Source organism: Oryza brachyantha, chromosome 3 (assembly GCF_000231095.2).
Source record: "Oryza brachyantha chromosome 3, ObraRS2, whole genome shotgun sequence".
In the NCBI taxonomy this organism is placed as follows: Eukaryota; Viridiplantae; Streptophyta; class Magnoliopsida; order Poales; family Poaceae; genus Oryza; species Oryza brachyantha.
In genome coordinates this window covers 3,472,537-3,500,290 of record NC_023165.2, presented here as the reverse complement: position 1 = coordinate 3,500,290, position 27,754 = coordinate 3,472,537, and the positions used below count along the sequence as shown (strand labels likewise).

The 27,754-nt window shown below is 41.1% G+C and overlaps 3 protein-coding genes across 4 annotated transcripts; 1 reads left to right on the top strand and 2 right to left on the bottom strand.

Moving 5' to 3' along the window:
* Positions 1-866: 866 nt before the first annotated feature.
* On the bottom strand, positions 867-7,051 carry LOC102703951 (probable lipoxygenase 6). 2 transcript variants are annotated; one of them, XM_040522491.1, is made up of 9 exons: positions 6,536-7,051; positions 5,353-5,636; positions 4,296-4,533; positions 3,050-3,373; positions 2,843-2,928; positions 2,658-2,765; positions 2,269-2,573; positions 1,843-2,109; positions 867-1,738 (listed from the first exon to the last, which is right to left on the bottom strand). In XM_040522491.1, exons 1-9 carry the CDS (start codon positions 6,903-6,905, stop codon positions 970-972), a joined length of 2,751 nt encoding a protein of 916 aa, XP_040378425.1. In that variant the 5' UTR covers positions 6,906-7,051; the 3' UTR covers positions 867-969. The 2 variants fall into 2 exon arrangements, with proteins under 2 accessions (XP_040378425.1, XP_040378426.1); XM_040522492.1 differs by lacking the exon at positions 6,536-7,051 and adding an exon at positions 5,759-5,830.
* Positions 7,052-11,346: 4,295 nt separating this feature from the next.
* LOC102708697 (protein LURP-one-related 6-like) lies at positions 11,347-12,676 on the top strand. Its single transcript, XM_006649434.2, has 3 exons — positions 11,347-11,649; positions 11,957-12,199; positions 12,312-12,676. Exons 1-3 carry the CDS (start codon positions 11,416-11,418, stop codon positions 12,441-12,443), a joined length of 609 nt encoding a protein of 202 aa, XP_006649497.1. The 5' UTR covers positions 11,347-11,415; the 3' UTR covers positions 12,444-12,676.
* Positions 12,677-13,561: 885 nt separating this feature from the next.
* Positions 13,562-19,321, bottom strand: LOC102703668 (serine/threonine-protein kinase RIPK-like). Its single transcript, XM_006651034.2, has 5 exons — positions 18,846-19,321; positions 17,733-17,868; positions 15,920-16,056; positions 15,087-15,210; positions 13,562-14,490 (listed from the first exon to the last, which is right to left on the bottom strand). Exons 1-5 carry the CDS (start codon positions 19,290-19,292, stop codon positions 14,012-14,014), a joined length of 1,323 nt encoding a protein of 440 aa, XP_006651097.2. The 5' UTR covers positions 19,293-19,321; the 3' UTR covers positions 13,562-14,011.
* Positions 19,322-27,754: the final 8,433 nt, after the last annotated feature.

Genomic DNA, 27,754 nt, shown 5'->3' with positions numbered 1-27,754 from the left:
GTTCAGTGGTGCACTGGTGCAGAACTTGCAGACTGCATAGCATAATTGCTAGTAAGATCAGCAAAGGTATTGCCTTACATTGCAAACTGAAAACAGCAAATATGATAGCCGCAGCCCGGGAATTTTTTTATGTTTTGGAATTTTTATTTTAAAATATAGAACCTCGTAAGACTTGTTTCTAAATTTGAAATTTTCAATCACGCAAGTTTGTCCAGCATAGTCATATAATATTGTCACACCATTACGGTTACGTGGTAGCATTGATCATGCCAACTGAACTAGCTGGCATAGAAAAATACCATACACCAACTCAACTCATAGTGTGGCATTGTTATTTCTTTACGGATGGGATGGTGTGAAAATATTGTCATATTTGAAAATAAGTTTAGACGGTGTAGTTTTTTTTAAAAAATAATAACATTTAAAAATAATAAAAATCGTGGCTCATGGGGTGGAGGTGGTCAATTAGGATGGGATGACCACAGGTCCACGACAGAGAATTGAATTACTCTTAACTCTGCATACTAATGGCAGAGAAGAACAATACTGTGACACGGGAAAGAATCTCAGCTATCCGTTTCGAGATAATTGACCCTAGATCTCTCTGCTATAATAATTTGATGTAATATAAAACAGTAACTTTATTATTATTTTTGTCACGGTAATTTGCTACGATATTCTACTGTTTTCCTCGCTGTGCTGCGGAGCAGAGGAAGCGGAGGCAGGGAGGGAGAGGAAGGCGACGAAGGACGTCGACGTGCGGCCGCCCGAGCCACTGAACTACGGCGAGGGGCGCAGCATTGTGGAGCGGTGAAGAAGCAAGCGAGGGTTTGCCTACCGATGCTGAGAAATTCACGCGCCGGCCCCTGATTAATACTCTCCTAAATTCATATTCATCTTACTAAAATTACAGATCGGAAACAAGAACAGAGGGGAATCAATCAACAATGGATTGGCAATGTCGCCGGATCAAATGGAGATGCTGTTTGGCACGCCGCGGCAGGTGACCCCCGGCGGCGAGCTGGGCGCCAGCAGCTCGTACGGCAGCACCCCGGCGCCGCACCGGTTCTTGCGGCTGTGGTCGGCGTTGCGCCTCTCGATGGCCTCCTCGGCGCGCCGCACGTCGGCCGAGAACATGGCGTGCGCCGCCACGGCCGCCTCGTCCGCCGTCCACGGCACGCCGCCCTCGTCGCGCCCCTCGCCGAGGTACTCCTCGTCGGGGGAGTGCGTCGACAGCGTGTCCACCACCGCCATGAACTTGGTGGCCTCCAGCACCCCGGGCATCGCGTTCAGGAAGAAGCGGTGCGGGTCGGCCAGGAACGCCGCGTACTCCGCCGCGTCGCGCTCCAGGTCCGGCAGCAGCCGCCGCATCAGCGGCGGCCGGTTCGGGACGTACCCGCCCAGAGGGTACTGCCCGAAGTTGAGCGCCGCGTGCTGCGCCGACGCGAGCCAGACGAGCGTCATCAGAATCGACGCCAGGTCCGCCGGCGTCGAGAGCGGCGGCCACCACGGCGCGTCGCGGAGGTCGCCGTGCCCGACATGGACCGACTCGTGGTACCACCCCTGGAGCTCGAGGTCGCCCTGCACCGTCCCCGCGTCCGGGTAGTAGAGCTGCACGTACGACTCCACCCAGTTGCGAATGGCCGACCAAAGCAGAAGCCCGTCATTCGCGTAAGGGTAGTCCTCGATGAGAAGCCTGACGCCATGGGGCTGCGTCGCGTCCTCCACAGCAACTCCCCTGAGAATTGCACCCGAATCAGGCAATGCCAATGACCATGAAAGTGCAAAAGCTTCGTTTGCAGAATCAGACAATGGCTGGTGATGGGGAGGACATGGACGTGCCTGCGGATGAGGTCGGAAGGGAGGCCCTCCAGGTCGAACCGCCAGTGGTTGCGGTAGTAAGCCGCACTGATCTCGCCGGAGACGGGGCCGGGGGTGAAGCAGGACTCGATCACTCCATCGGCGTTGATGAGGCTCTGCCGTGCAAGCGCGTTGATCTCGAGCGTGTACCGCATGTGCGGGTGCAGGAGCTTGAAGATGGGGTGCATTGCGCTCATATGCCGGTGCGCCGCCAGGATGAACGGCTCCATTGTTGCATGCGTCCTCAGCCTGAAAGAGTTCATCGAAGGGACTCGGTAAGTCACAGACAATGTTCAGAAATTACTTGACGCCTTGGTGTTCTTATTGAAGCAGCAATGGCATTGTGACATTTTTGTTCTTTTAGGTTCTTGATTTGGAGAGGGATGGCAGATCAATCTTTTTTTTTACCAGTGATTGACCAGCTGATGGACGCCAGCATCGTTGGAGCTGACATGGGACTTGGCAAGCATCCAGAGCCAATTCGTGGTAGCATCACAGGGAGGAGTCAGCACCTTGCTTGGCCCAGGCTCCCCTGGCTGAGTTGGAGGAAGGCTCAGCTCGATAGCAATCGGTTTCAGCGTGCCAGCTTCTGTCAGGAAGAAGATTGTTCGGGTTGCATATGCTTTCCGTCCCTCTATTGCATTGATCCGGTCCAAGAATGGCAGGTACACATCATGGTAGTCCATTATGAACAGCTTGGCCTCGTCCATCGCCTTCAATTGTGACATGTGATCAGAAAGAATAACCATGGGGACACAACTGAACATAATTTAAGACCTCATCATTTTGATGAGTACCTGTTGTGCTGTGAGTCCGTTGAGATGTCCAGCTATATGTTTTTCAGTGATTGATGATTCTGGTGGTCCATATATTGCAGGATCCAGCTTGCTCACCGGTGGGAAAACCTATTTCCGGGCAATTATCACAGTTTAGTTCTTATGAAAAATCTTACTGTTGTTGATGAATATTAACAGCAGATTACCTGGAGCCTCTCGATGTTAACTGGGTTTATTCCTGCAACAGCCTGCCTAGCAAATTCATCATCACGGAGCCATGCAAACTTGTCCTCTGCAAAATTAGGAGACAACGTTTAAGTGGTAACTCTTTTAACAGTCTGACATCGAACAGAATTTTCTTCTGGCAAATCAGCTTGAGGTAAAAAAAAATGAATTAATCAACTTATTCTTACTAGAAAGAATGCTAGGTGTGTCATAACGAAGCATCCCTTCACTCGACTCCTGAATCTTCTGAACAAGTGGTATCTTCTGGAACAGGTGTTCTTGCAGACCCAGCTTCAGCCTGAGGCCCTCCTTATAGAGGTTGTCAATGTGGTGGAAGCCTTGGAAATTGTGGGTCTCAGCTGAGATGGATGCAATCAGCGATGGGATCAGCGTGTGAAGTACTGCCCGGAGCCTCCCTGATGAGAAGGCACCCTGCTTCAGCTCCTCAAATGCCTCATCCCGGGGAACATATATTGGATGCGGCTTCTCTACTCTGCTCTCTGCTAGCATGTCTACAATACAGGTAAAAGCATAATGTTAATTCTTAACTGTTTCTATATGAGGTGAAATTCCAAAATTTATATGGAAGCATTCACTGCACCACTTTATACTTGTAGTAAAGTGCATGGTTGTTGCTGTTAGAAACAGTACTCCCTCCATTAATATTTATATGACATATGTCATAAAAAAATGGAGGGAGTAATAATTAACCACTTAGCACCCTCTCAAAAGAGAGATAACCACTTAGCACCAGTTCTGGATAATTCAGAAACACATTACAGGAATGAATCGTACAGGAAGTCTAATAACAGTGAGAGTCTAATAATTGCTAGGGCCTAGGGATAATGCCAAATTATGCCAATTACTTTAATTTTCACTCGCACTTGCATGTCCATTTTGTATTCGGTGATGTCGCTAGAGTCCAAGACCACCATTCCAAAAGACTAAATATAAGGAAAAAGCCCATCCATAAGGTCATATAAATTCCAACCTAACTATTGGCAATATCCAGAAATGTCAAGACTGTTCAGCTAGAAGAAATTTCCATGATCCCGATCTGATACTCTTGAGTTGCTCTTTTCTGTTTTAATTAGGCAATACTTTGTCTTTTCCCCATGGATTGTATGTCATAGATTTTTGCCAGCTAATACGACTTCTAGGTCTTGCATAAAGTCAGGCGTTATTCAGAAGTTAAAAGTTACATTTTTGGGGTCAAATTCGGACATCATCAAGGAATCAAACCACGTGGTGAAGGATTGTTTCTTGAAGGGCCAAGCTATCACATCTGAAAAGGACGTGGCCTTTGATCAAAGTGGAATTTGGCATGCACAAACTTCATGCTGGCTATAGTTGGGAAATAACTTGCACCTTTCTGCATTTTACCCAATTCCCTTTTCTATTATGAGCTAAGGATTATGTCCAAACAGAACTTACTGGTATCTGTTGGCGGGCGACCAGTCCGGCAACGCCGTGGGTAAGGTATCTTCTCGCCTCCAAGGATCGGCCTGATAAATTCCTTCCCCTTATCTGGATTTCCCAAATCATTGTACGTGGCATAATCATATATTCTGTCAGATAATTTCCGAACCCCTGTGCCATCTCCTCTTAGGTCTTTCAGCTCCTTCTCCCTTAGTTCTCTAAGCCCGGGAGGTGTTTCAGATGGTAAATATGGCTGCATGGGTCATTCATATATTATCAGAAATATAAATTACAAACTTCAAATGAATTAATAAATTCTAAAGATTGTTATCACTTTCTCATCAAAGAAACCAAGTAACCATTTGAGGACTAAGGACAGCAAATTGGGATCACAACCTAACCTAAATCAGACAACTTTTTTTTTTTTTTTGAAAAAGAGGGCAGCCCCTCTATTTCCATTAAGGAAACAAAGTGGTTCACTTATAGCTAACTAAATTAGACAACATAATGCTCTTATAGTTGTTCTTGACTTCCTGTGAAGCAACACGTAAAAGAATAGACAGTCCTGTTTGACAGTACTGGAAAGATCATTAATTATACACATGAAGATGCATAAGTCATTAATGCCCCACTCAGTTCATTTAACCTAGTGCCAAAAGATTGTTGTCGGACAGGCCACAGATATGTTCTACTGAGAGGCCTATGACCTATCCAAAAGGTGAGCAATTAAACAACCTTTTGACAATGACATTACTCAATAAAAATCATGCCTAAAAAACAGGTTCTTGAAAATGACATACTAGTATTAACTAAAAAAAATCATGCCTTTAGGCTGGCCTGCCTTCTCATTCTGTAGTTAATGGCCTTCTTTCCTTCCATCAACATCATAGACAAGGATGCACAACCAGCTTAGGGACAAATATCACAATTAACAGGAACATGGCCATTGTAAGGATCACATAGCCATGTTACCAACCTAGTCCTATAAACATTAAACAGTTCAGGTCACCACACAGCCTCACAGCACGTTTTTTTCCCCCTTGGACCAAAGAAAATAAAATGCTCACTGTACCTTGTTGCTGAAGAACACTCTCTTTGTCGGCAGCTCCCTAGTGGACTGCACCCACGAGTTGCAGGCGAAGTGCACCGGCCCGCTCGGCAGGCCACCCTCGACGACGATGCTCTCCAGGAAGAACTCCCTGTTGTGCCGGTTGGACACGGCGATGGCGCCTGGCTCGCCGAAGTCTGCGTCCACCGTGAACTCGGCCGTGTACACGACGTGGTCGCCCTTGGCTCCCCTCTTCTGGCACCAGTCCTTGATCGACACACGACCACTCTGCATCGGCTTCTTGGTCCCTGATATCAACAGATGATCATCAACTCAGTCAGAGACCACGTTTCGCCATTGCACGAGCTGGGAAATGTTGGCAAGACAAGTCAAATTTGGAGACATGGAATTGCCAGAAAGGGACCGTGACCTCGCGAGATGCTTTCAGGGCCACATGGTGATCATGGAGAGAGGGAAAGGTAGCTATTCGCGAGCACAGTGATCCATTTAACCACGAAAATGTTCTGATGCTATTTTTCCCCCTAAAGGTAAAAAAGTATTATGATATGATCATGATTATGGATAAAAGGGAGGCTCTGCATTGAAATACTCTGAAGATTCGGTGAGATGGATTTAAAGGTATGTTAATATAATTCATTATCTCCATTTATTTATCTCCTTTCACCATCTTCCAAATCTTTATATTTCTGTAGTTTTCTGAAAGTTGTCAGTGTTTGAAAAGTTAAGAGTTAGTAGCTCCAATTGTTTGCTTACTCTTTTCTAAGAATGAAAAGGTTGTTGAAAATATGCAGCATGAATATCCAAACACACGAAACGCACACGCACTCTTAAAATAACTCCATTTATGGAGATCAGATCATGTGCATCTAATCAGAATCCCCTGACTACCGTCTGCTTACCTTACCTACCAAGAACCGTGAGGAGCAAACGGAGCAGCAGCCAAAAAAAGGCAGCAACTTTACATATCTTTGCATATCCAACTCCCAGTAAACTCGAACAACGATCAAAACAAGATTAAACTTTAGCAACAAAAAAAAAGAAACTAAAATAAACAGCTCGAATAAAGGTGAAAGTGTGAGAGTTGAAGTCAACCGGAGAAGTGCAAGCTAATTAAGTCCCAAGAAAATGGAGGAGAAGTGTGCAGTACAAGAGAAGGATGATCTGCTGGGGGTTCTTCTTTGCTTACTTGGGTGGATCTTGGTGCTGATGAGCTCGAGCACGACATTCCGGCCGACCATATCCCAGAGCGCGTCGAGGTGTCCGGCCACCGCGTCCTTGATGTCCTCCTTCTGCTTCCGCCGCACCGTCAGCGCCGCCCGCAGCGCCACCTTCTCCGGCGCCGGCCGCCTCTCCCCGCCGCCCTTGACCCCGGGCGACGACGACGCCAGCCGCGGCACCTCCTCGCTGATGGCCGCCACCACCTTCCTCACGCCCGGCCTCCCCCTCCTCCCTTGCTGCTCCTGGGGCGGCGGCGGCGCGAAGCGGAGCTCGCTCCAGCCCCGCCGCGCCGCCGCCGGCACGGCAGCGGCCGTCGTCCTCAGGCCGGTCAACTCCATGCACGAGGGAGGAGGACAGTGCTGAATACCTGACGCTTTCTTGGGAGCTTCGGATCTCTCACTGAGGCGGCGAGGTGGTTGGCGTCGTCGTGTTGGGAGCAGCAGCAGTGGAGGGCAGTGGTGGCCTGGTCTAGTAGGATTTTCAGAAGAGGAGTCGTGTGTTGTGGATGTGTCAGTGTTGCCGGATTTTATATTTGCAGTCAGCTCGGGTGAAAAGTCGTGGGTATTTTGCAAATTGCAAGGAAGTTTTGCATGGTTTCTTTCGCTGACCGGATGACTCCTGAAACGTTTGGGTAATTGGGTTTCTGAAGAATTAAAATTCTGCTCTTTTTTTTTGCATGCACAAGGCTTTGCGTTTCTTCGATTACCCCTGCCATTCCAAAATACAATACTACCATCGTTTCAAAATATATGCATTTTCACATTGTTTAACATAAACTAACGAATATGTTAAAATATTTTCTTTTAATCACTTTGATGATCATTTTTTTTAATTTTGAATTACCCTAGAATAATTGGAATGATTAAAATAATTATATTTTAGTATGGAAGAATTATGTATTTTGTTCCATTATGATAGGATCTAACTAAATATTATTGTATTAATATATTGCTTATGTAGCAAACAAATATAAATATAAGAAATAATTTTGAATGTTAAAGAGTATTGTATATCATAAATTTATATCCGAATACAATAATTTTTAAATAAATCCTCCTCGTAACGAAATAAAACGTGTGTCTAAGTTAGTGCATGGACCGTGGTTATCTGTTGTTAGTCGGCAGCAATATTGTGTATGGGGAAGAAATGTATATGCGACATGTGCTTGTGACCATGATAGTTGAACACTTCGCTTGGCCTGCCCATGGTTTCTGCTCGGCCGAGGTTTCAGAGGTCTTAGGATATTGTATTTTCTTAGATCTAGTTCTAGGGTTGTTTAGATTCCAAATTTTTTTCCCAAAAACATCATATCGAATCTTTGGATATTTAAATAAAGCATTAAATATATATAAATATTAAAACTAATTACGTAGTTATGAAGAAAATAGTGAGACAAATCTTTTGAGCCTAATTAGGACGTGATTAGCCATAAATGCTACAGTAACCAACATGTGCTAATGACGGATTAATTAGACTTAAAAGATTCGTCTCGCGGTTTCCAGGCGGAATCTGAAATTTGTTTTGTAACTAGACTAAGTTTAATACTTCAAATATGTGTTTAAAGTTTTGATGTGATGTTTTTGAAAAAAAAATTAAACTAAACAACCCCTTAGGGTGGTTATATCATTTGTTAGTGTGAAATCATGTCAGGAAAAAAAAAAGAGGCGAATTACGATGGGGAGCAAAAGGGTTGGTGAACTTGTATTCCGGCAAGTCCCCTTCTGCTTTCATTGTTTCCAGCTAAGCTTTTTAAAAGGTTATATTTGTCAGAAGTGCACTGTTCACTGTTCTGTGTGTAATTATACAACTCTGTTGCTTTAGTGCTTTTTTTTTTCACCTTTTGTTGTCAGGTAGAATCATCTCCTTTAAAACGTGGGATTCTAGGGATACTTGACTAAGGAACAAAAAAGAAAATTATAATTTAGTACATATTTTATTATCTAAGTTTTACTTAGCCCATATTTAAACCTTATCTTTTATTTTGAACCAAGTAAATTTGTCATTATTACAATTTGGACCACCCAAATTACTTTTCTAGCCATATTTAACCTTAATTTTAGCAAATACATGGACACATCAATGTAAGTTTGTCGGTGTAGTAGAATCCATATGTTTGAGGTAATTGATGTGTATTAGAAAAAAATTATTTAGAGTGTTCCAAACCATAACAATAGCAAATTTATCCAGTATAAAATGAAAACATAAGTTTGAGGTTGATGCAAAGTAAAATTTAGATACTAAAATGTGGCATGAAATCCAATTTACTCTAAGAAAAAAGATATAGGAATGTCATGTCATGTTTATTGAATTACTATTAAAATTCAAAACGTAAAAACACAAGAAAGTTTTTAAAACCAATGTATAATTGGCACGCAAAAATATAGAAACTCAAGACACTGTAAGAAGAAAACATAAGGCAAGAACTCGTGCTCATTTTTCTCCAAAGATTTCATAAATAAAATATAGCTAGGAACATGGAGGAATAAACCTCTGTTCCAAGGAACTTTGTAAGATTGTTTTCTTCCTTCTTCTGTGGTGGCATAAAATTATTTTCCATAGGATACCTAACATCTAGAATTTATATCTTTTATTTGTTACAAAGGTCTTGATACTAGTATGACGTTAGAAGGAATCAATGTGATTCATCCGTGCACAAATTGCAAGATGCCCCCTCCGTATTTTTATTTAACATCGTTGATGGGTTATTCATGTTATTCAAAAATTACATGATTATTAATTATTTTTTATAATTTATTTTATTAATAAAAACAATTTGAACCTAGACTACAATTTTATAATTTTATATAGTTGCAAAAAAATTAAATAAGACGAATAATCAAATATATATCGAAAAGTCAATTGACTTTAAATAAAAAAAAATACCGAAAAGAGTACGTACATGTTACGTATTGTCCACGACGTGAGACTTTCCAAGTGTTTTAGTGCACGAGGATTCCTCATTTCGGTAAGCTATATCCTATCACCTTCAAGAGCCCCATGATGCCGGCCTCCTTCTCAAGCGTGACCATACGACTGCAATAATTACAATACAAATTCTACTCCTCATACCTGGCTGGGTTTAAAGACTTTGAGACAGTTCACCGTGACGGATCATTTTAGCTAATCTGCCACGCACATCATGTGCGATTTATCAGTGACCACAAACCATCCATTCACCCTGCAAACATGTGCTCAGTCAGATGAAATGGTGGGCTCGCACGCAGCGTCGCAGGGCAAATTGGAGGTATCAATCGATCATGGTGGAGTGGATGGAAAGAAGGGAGAATGTGAGAGGGGGACAGATTGTTACGGGTGGGTGTCGTCAGTCGGCGCCATCCCGGACAGGCATCAAATCCAATCCATGTCCCTTTGTCCCTGGGCACCACACAAGCACTTGATACTATTTTAAAATATAAATATTTTAAATGTTATATAATAATATGAATAATTGTGTATTGATTTTTACGATTACAGAGCGAACCAGATCCTTACAAAAGAAATCTGATTGTTTCAAAATTTGATCATTAAAGTAACTAAAATAAAAAAATTTTATACATCTTTGATCCATACTAAATAAACTATAAATTTTGTATTTTGGAACGAACATAGTGACAATAGTGACACGAGTAGGAGAAAGTTATTGTTGAAGTAGTGGTGAAGTATCCATGTACCTTTCTGATTGGTTGTCGGATTCCGAGCCTAGTGATATAACGGTTCAATAAATTTTGACTGAATTTATATCAACTTACTGTTTAAAATGTGAAAATTTAAAAGACTATCCAAAAAACGACGCAAAATCTACTTTTGTGCCACGTCAAAGCTTCAAATTTTCACGGTTCAACCGGTTGTCGTCGGAAAGGTGAAGCCTCAGCTGCACTGAAACTGTTTACTGGGCCACATGACAAGCCCAGCAACGCAGTAGACAGTAGCCCACCACCTCGTACAAGTGCATCCAGTCAGTTCAGGCCATGGGAGCTGGAGCCATGGCCCATGAGCTTGCAAAACTTGATGAATTTTTTAAATATACTTTTATTAAAATTTTAAAAAAATATTGTTTTGTTTGAAAAATATAAACTAAACCCCAACGCTCAGCTAGCGGGCGATATATATGGGGAGTCTACTTTTGCAATTTTTTAAAACAATTTTTTATTGTTATTTTTCAATAAAAAAAATTCAAACTTGATGATGGCCTAATGCTTGCAACATGAGAGTATGCTTAGCTGACCGTGATACGAGAGTTTGCTTAGTGTTGAAGATTTATGTTTTCGTTTGAAGCTGGAAGATGGAAATTAGGATTAGAATATGGATATTCAGATAAGCAGTGAATGATTAGCTACTAGTCTACCTCTTGTGACAAGGACAAGCTTCGGTTCATCTCATGAACCTGTCCAATTGCCTACTTATCGCTGCCGTATGGCGTTCATCGAAGCAACCGGACTGGAGCATAATTAGGCCCGTAAGGCCGTTATTAGGCGTAAACCTTCACGAACTGAATGTAAACTCGTAGCAGGTCATGATAAAGAAGTTCGGTGGCCCAAAGCAAGTGAATTCAAAGATTCTTTTAGGAGCTTCTGTCCATTTTTTTTGTCCAAACTTCTCCACAAGCAAATCCCCAACGTTGCTTCTTCAGCTCTGCAACTTCATCCAAATCGCTTGGCTTACAAATTCACAATAGGTTAGGCAGGTGTGCATCCGTGCACAGATGATCATTCGACACACGTACACCCAAATGGCCCTATTTATTCGTTGCCAACCTAACATAATGCTGCATTAATTGGGAAAAAGAGGCCATCGTTGATCACAATTAATTATCCGTAGCTCAACAGAGAGCTGAGAAGGAGCTATCTGATGGGTGCGTACACAGCTCTGACGCCGATCGTTAGCAAGATCTTCTGCAGCAACTCGCAGGCCGTGCTGATGGTGCGGCGGCGCCCTCCCACGGTGAGCGGCGGCGGGTTCGTCGTCACCGACCGTGATCAGAGGGTCGTCTTCAGCGTGGATGGCTGCGGGATCATCGGGGCCAGCGGGCAGCTCATCGTCAGGGACGGTGATGGCACTGCCATCCTCTTCATCCACAAGAAGGTGAAACATTTCAAATTTTCAATCGAGTTGATCCCATGATATATTCAGAATACAATGGTGGTCGTCTTTTGGTTGTTTGGTGGAAAAAAAAACGAAACAGCGTATTTGCAAACAGAAAATAATTTATGAATAAAACTTTTATAAACACGTTCTCAGCGGTCTTTAAAAAAACCCTCGAAATCAACTGTAAATTTAGACCTATAAGCATAAGTAGAAGCGAAAATACAAGGATGAATGTTGCATGGCATGTGACATCTTTAAGCTGTTTTCATTTTCTGAATGTTCGATCTGGCTTGGTTTTTTTCAGGGAGGCATTGTTCAAGCATTGAGCATTAACAATTGGTGGAAGGGATATCTCATGGATTATGGCGAGCCAAGCAAGCTGATTTTCAGCTTGCAAGATCCTAAGCCGTTACTCTGCATGAACGGCGATGTCAGGGTCACTGTTGAACCAAAGGGAAGAAAGAGGCACTGGGATTATGAGGTGACCGGTTCATTTTCTCAGAGAGCTTGCGCCGTCAGGAGCCGAGCAGGCCATGTCGTGGCACAGGTAAAATTCTGAAGATACATGATAACTAATGGAGTTGAAAATGAATTGAACTTGAACAGAAATGTTCCAAAATGTTTAGATAGAAGTATTTCATGTGTTTTATATCCAATAGATTGGAGTGAAAGGGATGCTGGTTGGTAAGGACTTCTACCATGTGGTGGTGCAGCCAGGTTATGACCAGGCATTTGTGGTTGGTGTAATTGCCATTCTTGACAACATTCATGGAGAATCCACAAGGTGTTAATAGCGGTCACTCCGTAAGCTTTGTACTAATAGCAATTTGTATCAACTGCGTTGGTTCAATATTAGTTGAACTGTTTGATGTCTTTTCCCCACTTTTTTTCATACACTAGCAGCAGATAATATGTTGTAAAGACTGTAAATTGGTTATTGGTGAGAAGTTTACTCTATTGGACACAAATAATATGTATAATTTAATTCGCCGTCCTTCAGGTTAGACGAACACTTCTGTTTGTAGAAATATGTACTGTGCATTGGTGTGCCTCATCTTGAAACACACAAGTTTTCTGCTAGATTCATTTAAATTTGTTCCAACAAGGTTTACAGTATAGTCTGGCCCAATGTTCGTAGGCTTAGGCCCATATTCCGGCCCATAATTTTTGAGCTGTGTAATGATGTGTCCCGGGTGTGCACATGTGTAATGATGCGTGCGTGTATCGTAAAGACGAGTATAATTATATTGTAATAATGTAATTTTAATGTAACTAGTACTGAACTATCGATATTTTTTTTCATTTACATAAGGCTTATTACCCCAGTCCCATAATAGGTTGAGCCCCAGAGCTGTACTTATTACGGAAGGGAGGTAGTCCATGTTAATTATATACTAGTTATATTTGTAATTTTAAACGTATAAAGAAAAATTGAGATTCTGTTGATAATTTTGATATCTCTAATTACTTTGTATCTTGTGGTACCAAAATTTTAAATATAAATTTTGATACATAAAGTTAAGGATGGTGAAATTACCCTTATCTTTTAAAAAATATGGTAATTCCTGATACCATCTTAAAAATAAGTAAAAGTGCCTTGTAATTAAACTATAACGGAGAAAGTGATGTGTCCCAGTGGTGGATGTTTGTAGTATCAATTACTGACTCTGTTACAAAATACAGACATTTGTAGGTTATTTAGCATGGAGTAACGAGATACCAAAAGATTCTCTTTCAATTATTATTTCGGTGGTTAATTTTTAAATTGATTATATTCTCTTTCTAAACATTTGATTGACTCTGAAACCATCAAAATAATTAAAACCATGGAAATCAATGCATATATACTTATATTATGCTATAAAATTTGAATTATAGAAATAATTATATTTTAAAAATAAGACGCTGTGGGTCGTTGGCCTCACCAGTCACCACCGTGACAGAGATTTAGCAGATCCGTTTAGGTAAAGATACCGTAGACCGCCAACACTACCATTACAAAATCCTTGCAGCTTCTCAAAATTCAAGTACAGCACACACACACAGGAGAACCTACACCAAACCGTAAAAAACATACAAATCATACACTCACGTACAGCATGAAAGTGATGAACCATATCCATATTTTGTCAAACTGTTTTGCATGCTCCATTGATCATCATACGATCTGATTATATATAATTACTCCTATTTACACGCCCTAATCCTATCCAAAGCCTAACGCAACAACGACCTGATTCAATTCAACAACCGTTTTACCGACCAGTTCGAGCCAACTCCACTGATATCCGGGTTAAATTTACCGGCAATCCGGCATCGCTTGATCAGTACAGGGCAAAGCTAGCGAACAAAAACCATGTCACTCACGCTGCACGACGGCGGCCGCGGCCGCGGCCGCCGGCTGATCCGCCGCCGGGGCTTCTTCGGACCGCCTCCGGCTGGCTCGCCTCCTGCTGCCGCTGCCGCTGCCACTGTCGCCGTCGACGTCGGGCGGCGCGACGTAGACGAAGGTCCCGACGAGGAGGTCGTCGTCGAGGGCGAGGAGCGGCTCGAGCGCGTCGACGACGGCGGACATGTGCGGGCGGGACTTGGGGTTGAGGCTGACGCAGCGGTGCGCCAGCGCGGCGGCCTTCTGCGCCGCCCTGGTCGGGTACTGGCCGGCGAGGTTGCGGTCCATGACGCGGTCCAGCCGCCGCGCGTCAGTCAGGTACGGCCGCGCCCACTCCACCAGGTTCTGCTCCCGCGGCGGCCGGTTCTTGTCCACCGACTTCCTCCCCGTCAGCAGCTCTAGCAGCACCACGCCGAAGCCGTACACGTCGCTCTTCGCCGTCAGATGGCCTTAAAAAGAATTTCAACAAAAATACATAATGAATCTGATCTTGATCAGACAGATCAGTCTGTAAAAGTTTGCACTTTTTTTTGCTGCATCATTAGCCTCATCGTTTGGCTGGTAGCCTGGTACTAACTTCGTCTTAAATTACTGCTACCTTTTATAGTTTGGAGTGTTTGTTATAAGCAAACCATCTTAATAATAATTTTAAAAAAATCTTTATGAATTATAGATGTATATATATGTGTATTCGCATCTCAAAAACAAATATTGTGAAATAAATTACATAAAAAACTTCAAATCAACTAAAAATAAGTACTCCATCCAGCCAAAATATTTGTCGTTAGAACACGATTTGGTCAAACTTCTAATATTTCAACAAGCAATTATTTCTTAATTGTTTATTTTAAATACAAAACAAATGATATGCGTAGATTATATTCGAAAAGTACTCTCATAATATCTTAAACATATTTGGTTTTATAAATTTATTTTAACACAAAATTATTTATCAGAATTTTATAAGTTTGATCAAATCTTGTCCTAAACGATAAATATTTTTAATCGGAGATAGTATAATATTTGAAATTTCGCTTATGTATACCGGTCATGATGTACTCTGGTGCAGCATAGCCCTGTGTGCCCATAACCCTTGTCGAGACGTGCGTCTCGTCGTCCTCTGGCCCGTCCTTGGCTAGCCCAAAATCTGATAGCTTCGCTTTGAAGTCCTATGGACAATTCAGAAATGAAAAGGCAAAATAAGATTGCTACATAATTGTGTTAAAAAGAACGTTTTGCTGCAATTGCAGGATCCACTTGACAAAGAAAGGATATCATATCCAAAGCAAATGCAATAGCATAGTGCTTGCTTAGCCTGCTAGACATTGTTCAGAGGTAAATATCACCACTGCACCAAACCAGATTCACTCAACTCCAACAAACTGCACCCCCAACAACTCCGTTGATCACGCGCGTAATAATAAATTAGTTCAAACCGACGAATCACTCCACGTTTTACTATTTTTTTTCTGGTTTTTTTCTCCACGGAGAAAAAGTCGCTTACTTTGCAACGTTACGTATGATACATGACAAAAGTCACAAAACGGAACCGCTGCAATAGTTGAAACTGCAAGTCTGAATTCTGAAACCTGACCAGTTCTACTTCAGTACAGAGGTGATCTAAGTGGTCAGATTTGTTGTTTAGCAGTTGGCATTTGGCATCATGACAATTTCAACTGTTTACTTATTACTGGAAATCAAGAATAAGCAGCCAAACACATGCATGCATCTATATAACTTGCGAATACTGATGACTTGATCAGAGAATTTCTTTCTGAAGAAAAATTTCATCAGATATCAAATGACAATTTTTTGGAGGAGAAATTAGGTGAAGAACATACATGGTGACATGGTGATGGCGTAATTTAAGTTACGTACTGAGTCTAGCAAGATGTTGGAGGTCTTGAAGTCTCGGTAGATGACCGGCTTCTCGGCTTCATGGAGAAAGGACAGACCTTTGGCGGCACCAATGGCGATTTTCAACCGTGTTGACCATGGCAACGACGCTGCGTACTCTGCACATTTTAGTGTGTAAGTACGGTTTATTAATCAGATAAGATGTCACAGTTGAACTAATGGACATGCACATATGGAGCTTAAAGAATTGTGCCGAGGTCAACATGCATATTAGCATATATAAGATTTTCTGAATTTGCCTAAATTCATTCATGTATCTACGTATATGTTTTGAAATTCATTCATAAATCTAGACAATATCAGAAAGTCTTATAATATTAAACGGAGGAAATACCATTTAACTTCATTGAATTTACCTAAAAACTAACTGGTGCCATTGGATTTGCCTAGAATTACAAGCTACTTTGGTAATAATTCGTTGACAGCTATCGATTAATTTGCAATAGTTTAAACGCTGTACTTCACCCACGTGTTTCTTCAGTTTAAGGGCTACCTTGCTTTATTAATAAAACATGATGCATGCTGATGCTGTGTTATCCCCCTTAACCTATAATTGACAGGTCAAGATGAACCGTGGTTACTGAAAACACAAGTCAGGGCTATTGACTTATGGGCAACTAGGGGTTGATCCAAATCACATATTAGAGGTGTCGTTTGCTACTACTTGGGCAAAATTACTAAAGCGAAAAAATCGGAGACAACGATTGGTGCAGGTGTCTCCTACCACTAGCCCCTCATGATTATGAATAAGAATTTCTTATGAATCAATACGAGGGTGTAATAGAAGCGACCCGCTAACCTATTTATAGGTCAATAAAATGGATAACCTATCCATTTAATTAGTCTATAAGTGGGCTCACGGGCTGGCACACTTATACACCTAATCAAATCTGCACTATTTGCTCTCCGCAGTGCAGAGGCAAATAGACATATAAGAAAGTGATTGTTTGTTTTTTTCACCACATATTTGTAAACAAAAAATAATTTATGAATAAAAATTTTTATATGTATTCTTAGCAATCTAAAAGACAAGACTAGAGAATAAACTTTAGTAAAAACTCCTAAAATCAAATTTAAATTTAAGGTTAAAAATTTAAATATTGGCTTGTAGGCAGAAGCGAAAAGACATAAATACGCAGTGAAGGGATGACAATATGACTGTACAAGAGACAGACAAAGAGAGCAAAAGCAAGCTGATGCAGGTGTGAAATATATCAAAGTGGTTAAGAGAAAATGACTCCATGTGTGTACATGCCAACAGAGAGAGTGAGATTTGATGTAACGCTAAATTAGAATGGACGTCACAACAAGGTCTAAAAAGGCAGTTTGAACCATCACGAAAAACGGGAGAGAAATATATACATATTATGATCGATGGGTGTAGAGAGCGAAAGCTACTCGATCGAATCGATCGATCAAGCTTAGCCGCTCCACCAATTTGCCGAAAAGTTTATGCCGGCAAGTTGGTAAAACCGCGCCGTCCATTTCAACTGATGTGCAGCCTACAGATTCTGCCGAATCCTTTTTAGCTTAATGATGCAGCGATGAAAAGCAGAGCGACAGCAATGTTTTACGAATATCTCTTTCTTGTTGCCTGCAAGTTCATCACTCTGATACACTGGTACTTATACCGTTCTCTATAATCTCAATTGTTATAAGCTTTAGTTACGATTTATTTTATTTTTACTTCTCTGGTAATTCTGTCAGAAAAAAAACGGCAGGTGTAATGCAGAACAGTGAAAACAAAATAGTTCTCCAGTTTTCTGACGCTTACTTTTGAAGAGGTGCTTCTCCAAGCTGCCCCTCGTCATGAACTCGTAAACGAGAAGCCGGTATTCATCCTCGTAGCAGTAGCCGATCAGTTTGACGAGGTGAGGATGCCTCAGCTGCCCCAGGAAGATGACTTCAGTCTGCAATGGTTGTCATGGCAGATGTATGAATTTTCAGGCTTGCCAGTCAAGTTCAGACAATTTTTATTTCAATTTGTTTGCTTTTAACTGGGAGAAAAAATAAACTAAGGATAAGGAAGCATTTGAGCTAAGCAAGACACCACTGTTCTATTGAACTGTCCCATGCTATCTAGCGAACTTCTGAAACTTTCTCGAATGGAGTTCAGTATGTGTAACACGTCAACCAAGGAAACTTCTACTTCTAAGAAAAGACTAGTGGTTTGGAATATGAGCAAGATAATAGTAAGAAGAATTGAGCAGGTACGTATTCGTAAACTACTACAGTATTACACTACTAATTAACCATTATAAACAAATAAGAAGCAATCGATACTGCAATTAAATTTCAATTCATTGAAAGACAACCTTTTGTTTTTAAAAAGAAGATTTTTATTCATTTTCTGAATTCTTTCGTCTGACATATCAGAATATATACTCTGTACTCACAGTAGTAAGGCTAAGTTAATAACGCTAATTACGTTCTAAATATACTTTCCTGATATGTACATGTACATAGTAAAAATTCCCAGCTAACTCAAACCTGATTACTAGAACAGCTCAACAAACTTTGGACAAGGTAGGCAAGTCTCATCATCTAGAGTACTAGCCCTCTATTAGCAATCCTAACCAAGAGTACCATCACCAGCTATACAAACACACTATTCATGCAAACTGATCATTAATCAGCATCGTACTTTATGCAAAGTGGTGTGTGTTCTTCTGTATTACTTTAATTACAAACAATAACTGCCTAATTGGAGTGTCAAGTCATGTCAGCTCGTAATGTGAGGTTACGTACAGCTAGGTGCAAACCGTGCAAGCAATGGACATAGCCTATGGAGCAGTGGTGCATAGTTCATAATTAATCTAAGCAAGGAGTCGTAATTAAGCTGCAGATTACTGAGAGATGGAGTAGGAGCTTTGTGGTGCGTACGTACCAGCCACTCGTTGTGGCCCTGGGTGCCCTCGAGGTCGAGAAGCTTGACGGCGACGGGCTGCGCGCGCAGGCCGGGCTTGAGCTTGTCGTCGACGTAGCCCTTGTAGACGGGGCCGAAGCCGCCCTCGCCGATGAAGTTGGTCATGGAGAAGTCCCTGGTGACGGAGCGGAGCTCGGCGATGGTGAAGACGTGCAGGTTCGAGCCGGCCAGCGACAGCGACAGGTCCTCCGGCGACACCATGCCGCCGAACGACAGGTCCGAGAACGACAGCCGGCTCTGCAGCTTCCGCTGCTGCTGCCCCTGCCCCGTTGCCGCGGCCACCTTCTTCTTCGTCGTCGTCTTCTTCTTCTTCTTCCCGCCGCCGCCTTTCTTCCGCTTCCCGCAGCCGTCGTAGTGGTGCTGCGAGGTGAAGCACCCGAACAGCGAGCTCCACGCCTGCTTCGCCATGGGTGCCGGCCGCGTGTGTGTGGCTTGGTCACCCGCCGCCTTGGCCGGCCGGGTGGAAACGTATATATATATATACGGTTGGTGCAGTGGCCGCCAGTGTTAACGACGACGGGTTTACTTTGCTTGTGCGCGCGCTGTGTTAATCGCTCAGTAATCTGTCGCTAAGCAGAGTGGTTGCGTTAATTAATTTGTGACCCAGGCGCGAGTTAACGGCGCTGGGGTTTGGTTCGGTGGTGGGTGGATGGCGTCGTGTGGAGGGGCTTGGCCTTTTGACTTGGCGGGTCACGGCAAATCCCGCGGCGGAGCGGCGGCGCCGTCAGATGGAAACGGACGGTAAGCGGCGAGCGTGCGTGCGCGTGGCGCTGTCGCGTGCGTCGGATGAGGAATCGACGGACCAGATGGAAAGGCAGGCAAAGCTACCCTTTATACCAGTACAACTGAAAAACTCTAACGGAGAACCTACGCACAACTGTTAACCCATGTGAATATTTACATATACTAATTTTTTATTTCTATATTTCCTATATACAAATTATATATATATATGTATTTATAAAGATTTAATTTCCTAACGTCGAATTTTTGAAGTACATATTTATTTCTACTATATATTTTATATATTAAATTCGTTTATACGTATAAATTGTCTATGTATAAAGATAAAACTTTATATATAAAAATCACTCAATACAACTTTGTAACATATTTTTAAGGCAGATATTTATTTCTACCGTATATTTTATATATGAAAATTGTTACTGTGTGTAAGATAAAACTTTTTATATATAAACATAACATATAAATTAACTTATATGTATAATTTTTTAAGCATACAAAAGCGTTGGCGAGGGCGTTGGTCCATTACACCGAACCCTAATTAAGCAGGTTGCGTCCGTTTGAAACTGGACCGACAAGAAGCACAATGGGATCGCTCGTAATATGGGACAAAACAAACCCTAATTAAGCAGGTTTTAGTTTCACACATGGTTAATTAAACTAGCTTTGTCTGATTTTTCTCTTCATTTATAGAGACAAAACATATAAGTGTGATAACCTAATTGCTTGGAGTTACAGTTACTCACTACTACTCCAGTTAATTAGCATCACATCGTCTTGCTGCACACGAGTAGCTAGATGGCCCTATCTGGAATGACATGTCCTCCGTCGTCCAGTCGGCTATTTGGCGCAAGCTTTTCTGTACTTATTAATGTACAAGTGGTACTATTATCAAAGCTCCCTTTCCAGAAGCTGTACTACGATCGATCAAACTTGCAAGGAACGTTGCTTCAGTTTGGCTAGCAATTCTCCCTGCAGGGAGAAGCTGATACTCCATTCAAAAAAGAAAACGGAAAACAAATTAAGATGCTAGCTTGAGAGCAGGTAAGGTAGAGGTCGTACCGTCTGCAATGCAAAGCCACCGGCGCCGTGGCTGATCCTAGCTACGGTCGTACAATCCAGGCATGTTGAAGACCTTGTCTAAGATAATTGAGATTGATTCATTCATAGATTATTTGATTTTTGACAGTATAAATTAATAAAATGTTAGAAATAAAATATTTAATGTTAGAAATAAGAACAAAGTCCAATAAGATTTCTACGAATAAATATAGAATTCTAGATATATACGATATAATATTTAATTGGTACTTTAAGTATTTATCTTCTATGTATGTTATATATACATCTGCAAGGGTTAGTGCAATGGGACTGACTCTGGTGCATTATAATGGTAGTAAAATTTAATCCACATCGTTAATTTATTTTTATCGAACAGTTGGGATTAAATTATATTACCAACAATATTAGATGTATAGATTTGAAGGTGTAATATCGTCCTTTTTATTGTGATATTTATTTCCAAGAAATAAAATTATAAATTACTACTAATCAATTAATTAACAAAGTACTAAAATACCCTTTAGATCAACGGATGAGATTAGTTCTGCTAGTAGTATAATACTACCATTAAAATACACCGGAGAGGGACCCTAGTACAGTACATAACAGATTACATGATTTTTCCCTTCTAATATTTTCCATGTAAAATAATTTATTTAAATAGATAACAGTATAAAATTAAAAGTGATAAATTAGTCTTTGTTTGTTATTGTGTGATGCAAATAAGTAAATTATTCTTTCTTGTGTTATAGGCCGCTCGGGCGGGAGACGGGAGCAGGAAAGGAATTGCCGTGGTCGCATGCGTATGCATCCGTCGTTACTGTGGTTCAAGTTCATGATTAGTTTGAAAATAAATAATAATATTTACATTACTAAATTAACCCTCGTGTCCTTGTTTATATTGGCAATATACAATACTATTAAATTAAGTTCTTTAATTTTATATAGAAAAAATATATGAATTAATACACTGCTGTCTAGAAGCTTGGTAAGCATACCAAATGAAAATCCAAAATCTATAATCAGAAGGGAACATGAGCACTAAACTAGCAACAAATCGTTGTACGATCAAATTAAAAATGGTGTTAATTAATCTCCATGATAAAATTAAGCACTCTGAACTCTGTTCCGTGCGGACCATGGAACAGAGTTGCAGTTGCTGTTAAGTGCACTGCAGATTCACAGATTTGTATAGTTTATACACATGATTGAGTGAACAGTCCCATGCAACCTCCTGCCTTAAGAAAAAGGGACAGTAGGCCCAGCCAAGATCATAAAGGTGTTCCCTTTTGTTTCACCTCAGCTTCTTCCATCACTTGGAAGCATTAGCGTCTCTGCATATACATAGACGATCTCCAGTTTCTGAAAATGGTCTTTGTCCTAATCTAATTAACTGGTTTGGAGCTTTATGCCATGTCTGCCCCATCTCCAACCTTGTTCAACAAGATAAACATACATGTCGTACTTGTTTAACTATTCAGCAGCATGGCATTATCCAGCTAGAAGACATTAATAAACCTTGTAATGCAGCTAGAGGTACTAGAATAATTGCCCAAGTGATCGTTGTCGAGCTCAGGATTGGACAGAGCACCAAATTTCAGAACCTTCTTCAGGCCGGCCGTCCATGTAGTATGTGTCAGTGAAGAGATCGAGACTGCAGGCTAGGAAAGGGACACCTCAGATAGACAGGTTACAGAGATGAAATTGTCAGGGACGAGGAGGTTAGGTGCGTGACGCCAAATAGCAAATTAAACGAGCACGAGATATGGTAGTTAATGGTGATCGATCGAGCACTAGAAACTAATTTTATTTTATTTTTTTTGAGAAAGAAAATAAAGTGGTGATGATTTGAATATTTAATCCTGTGGTGTTGGGTGGTGCAACTTTGATAGTTGATACAATATGGGTGTGTGGCTAGCGAGCTGACCTACTGCAGCTGTAGCTGTAGCTGTACGACGTACGGCCAATACGGTGCAGGTAGCAGGCGAAATTTCCAAACCATGAGCGCCGCACGTACAAAATGATGTGTCTCTCGCTCGCTCTTTTTCTTCTGTGTGGATTTGTATATCGAGGTGATGGCACTGTGACGATCGATCGGGGAAAACGTATGGAAAAGGAAGGGCAGGTAGGTGATGGATCTCATGTATATCGTGCTTATAAAATCGAAAACGATCTTAAGGTGTTTTCATCTTAATTTATATTTTATATTTATTTTTATAACCGCTAACAACACGTATACAATTTTTTGTTTGGATTTTTTAGGAAAGAAAGAGCCTTAATTAAAGAAGATCACATAGTTGACGGTATGCGGTTTGACTCGGTGCAACGAGGGCGAGCCGGTGCCGCGGTACTCCATTCACCACCACGTACGCATGCGTTTCGTACTACGCGAGCGACGTTGTGTGCAAGCGCGCACACCGTCGTCGATCGAATCAACGAGAAGAGGACTAGAGGAGGCTCGGATAACGCGCGGTTACCGGCCGGCCCGGCCGGACGAGGGAGGCCGGGTGGTCGCCCAGCGCGTGCGCGTCAACAGTTGGATCGATCAAGGCAAACGTACGGTAACGAAATTTCCCAACTCATTCGACATTGAGAGACATTTTGTCTCACTTCTATCTATTTAATTGATAATAACTCCACCCATAAATTTTTTCTATCGACATCGCTTAATAATATTTTTTTTGTCATTTTAATTTTAAAACTTCATATCTTTTTAAAAATATCAACGTGGCATTAAACTTGCTGCTATTAAATTCATAGCAAATCTTTGTCAGTTTAGGATATTTTCATGAAAAGTAATAAAATAATGTCTCTGCGAGCTCCTCCGCGTGTGGAATGTTAAAATTTAAACTTTTAATTTTATATTTAAAGTTTATTTTAAGATTTTTTATCGTATTTTATTTTAGTATCTTTGATTTTAGATCAACGAGAACGCATGTATAAAAATTTTAATCATAATTTATTTTTCCTTTTACAAATATATATATTTTTCCAGTGGCCAGCAGGCCGGACGGATACCTGGTCGTCGTCGATGCTCCATCGGCGTGCGCGCGCCTAGCTACGTGCAACGCATGCCGCGCGCGCGCAGGGGCTCGGCCGCGACGACGACAAAAAAACCGCGTGCGCTGCCGCAGCTAGCCAAAGTGCCAACTCTCTCAAAGGAAAGAGGTTTAAACACGTGAGCTGATGTGAAAATGTTGGTTGGCCTGCCAAAGCGCCAACCCGATCCACCCCCGACCCCGTCGTTATAATTCCATGCATTTGGGCAGCGCACGTCGTTTCTCCCCCGATCGATTTGTCTCTTGTTTCACCTAACCACGGCTAAGCTAATCATCTGGGCTATCTTTTGCCAAAGAGAGCTCACCTAGCACTTCACCAACTTGGCATTGAACAGGCCGGCCTCCCACAGGATCACACAAAACGTAAAAAACAGGGATTTTTTTACGAATGAAAATGAAGAAAGTATCTTGTTATACTAATTATTGGTGTACACTTACACGTAGAACCTAGAGGTAACAAATTTTTACGCTAGACATTATGATAACTTCTGTTGACTTTATAATAATAGTAAAATATTGCATATAAAATAATATTGTAGGCTAAGGGTTAAATCAATCTCTACCAAATTCGATTATTAAAAAGATAGCATTAATATCCAACTATTTGAAGCCATCCCACTACAATTTTATCTTTGTTCGAGATACACCATTTTCTATACTTTGAATGTCGTTGGACCCACGTGCAGCCCTCTATATTTATGTGTTACCAAAAATGCCCCCACTTTGTCCCTTCTCTCTATGTTGCTAACGTATAGGTCTCACGTGTCATTCTATTTTTAACAATAGTAAGCTTTCTCGAGTGGCAAGTCTCAGGGGCCAACCTAAGCTCTCCTAGCAGGCTAGCAACGGTGGCTCGCTGATCCTTAGAGCAGGTATAATAGTAGCCTATAAGTCAGCTATAAATATATTTTAAAGAGATAATAGAAAAGAAAGAAGAGTAGTGCTGTAGTACGGGCTCCAAGACATAATGTGTGTATGACATGTAGGACATGATAGTATATATTTTGTAGATAACTATTATATAAATTAACTATTAAATTAACTATAGATGAATTTGAACTACCAGTTGGCTGTAACTATTAAACTCGCTCTTAGCAGCGGCATGCCGGGATACCCTGGTCGACGTGGTAGTGAGGAGGTGGCTGGATAGCGAGTTGACAGAGAGATCTAACGCGCGGGACCATTTGGAGGATTACTTGATTGGATACCCAATACGCATAATCTTTCAAAGTTGCTGCTTCTACGAGAGAGTAGACTGAGAGGCTATTCCCGGGGTCCAATGACCTCTCAGACTTAAGTAATTGCATGATTCAAATTTTACGAATTAGCAATGGCACTGAGCCAATTTAAACGATTAACAATGTTGTTTTTTGAACACTGTGAATTTCTACGGTATGGATAGAATTAACCCATTGGCTTCCTCAATGGTAGTTTCATAGACATGATTACCTACAGTGACATGTTATCTAAAAAGTTTGAAACTAGGATAAAATACTCCTCTCTCGATACATAGTTTCATCTATTATTGTTTCCTAAGTTATATGCAAGACGCAAACTGTCTGGGTAACAGTGCATGGAAGGTCTCATCTCCATAAAACTCATTTTATTTCTCTCTTTATTAATACTTTACCACATCATCAAAAATATCTACATGACATCATGTTTATTGTTCATAAAACTCCTATTAAGATTGGCCTGACAATCGATCTACCATCCTGGCGGTATTAACAATCGACCAAGTTACATTTATCTCTACGGTCATGTGATGGTACAAGCTAGTACATTGTCTGGGCATCAAAACAACAGTTTTGTGAGGCTACCATATTGTTCATGCCATGCCCAAGACATTTTCTTTTGGTTCTCTTGAGCGTTTTGAACTTACGGCAAAGGTGCAGGTTGATACTAGTACTACATTTCAATAGTGATGTATGCAAGAGACAAGGACGCGCGCCCTGATCAAATCCTTGAAACATTTTAATGATGGCAACACCAAAACTTGGATTCAGGTGGTTATCATCTTAATTCAGCCAATTAAGCTTCTGCCTTCAGCTTCAAGCCTTCAACGTGCCATCAATCCTTAGCAGCTTTGATTCTACAGACAGGATAATCAACGAACGGTGTCAGAAATTGCAAGAATATCAGCACCAGGCTTCTAGAATATGAATCATACCCGACCATTTGGAAGCATAAGAGCATTTTTCACTCATTAATTATGTTCAAGAGCGAGAAGAGATTTACGAAATTTGTAGAAGGAGACAAGAACATCTTGATCAAGATGGACAGCAGGACAATGTCACCATACAGAGTGTGTCTGTGAGCAGTTTACCAATTCACTCAAAGTACTATGATGCAACAACAGCAAATACTTCAGACTTACTTTTTCTTCAGACATGACTTTGCGACCAACTTGATTAGCATAACCCAAATATGCCGACCCATAATTTTTCTCCAAGTTCGCACCTCTGCTTTCATTGCATAATTCAAATTGAACGATCTAAGCTTTTAAAATTCTTGCCTTTTGATATGAAATTTCTTGCGTTATGAAACACAGCTATTTCGTGTATTTGTCAACAATCGATAAAGGAAAAAAAAATGGGTATCTTTCCAAGGTCTCCAGATGATGATTTTAGTTGAAGCGGCTCTAAAGGAAAGGGAGGCGTGTCAACGGAAGAAGAAGGCTAAAGCACACTACGATTAGAATCGCTCGTAGAATTGTAGTGTAGTCTATGGCCTTTCCAAATTTCTCTGGGAAAAAATTTCGCTTCAGAGATAGCAACTTCTTCGATCACTCCTATTTTGATTGCTTTCTATCTCTATCACAAGCGCCATCAGTTTATAAGCAACGTCCATTTCAGGGATTAGGTGCAGAATTGAACACTTCCATATTAACCAATTGCACTACGTTTTCTGAATAATATTGGGAGGAGTCATCATTTCTCTGAACATAAATACGAAAAGAATCATTTGAAATCTAATAGGATTAGAGATGAAGACAGATTTGGGAGTTACAGGGAGGTAAGCCTTGGGGGAATTGGTCCTTACCTATAACAACAGAAAACGACAGCTCTTTGAACTGACGTGCGTTAGAGATTAAATTGTGTGGCAGATGCCTCATTGCATTGAGCTAGCTTAGCTGAGTACTTATCTTGTAATCTTTGGCTCAGAAGTTTTGGAAAAATGAAGTCTGTCTTGTCAGAATTATTTAACTTGGGTCTGAAAACTGACGAATAACAGGTTTCTAGCCTGATCTCTTTTTTATTCCAGTTGTATTAAACTTGTGCCAGATGATCTCTGAGCATATATACGTATTCAAAAATCAGATCATACAAACAGTTTCAGCCTTGCTGTAAAATATCATGCATGTTCTACATTTAGTCACCTGTGTCTGCATACTGGTTAAGCTACCTGTGGCTCAATGCCAGGTTTCAGGATTGTCTTTGATGGATTATCTGAATTAACACGGATTGGGCTCAGGAACAGGAAGCCTATCACACATGTTAGGAAACATCAATTTCATGAGCTCACACATGTTTGGAAAACTGAAATAAACATCCATTTCAGAATAAACCACACTCTTCGGACTTGATTGATGGCTGCTAAGGGATTAGATGTCGTCTCGATCGATTGCCTTTCGCTGTCTCCGTCTTTTCGCTTCTACTTATGCTTACAAGTTAGTATTTAAATTTTTAACCTAAAATTTAGAGGTGATTTTATAGTTTTTTTCACCGAATTTTATTTTTTTAGCCCTAATTTTTAGATTACTAAAAATACATATATATATATATATATATATTATTCATAAATTATTTTATATCTATAAATATGGCGTTTGTCTTTTTCTATTAAAAAGCCAAATAATCATCCGGCTTGACGGTTCATACAGACTGACAAGTGACAGCCACATCAACACGAGCAAAAGACCTGATGCTAGCCACAAAAAACGATCGCACATGAATCCGTATGCATGTGTACAGAAATTAAAAAGGATACGACGGACTCAGACTC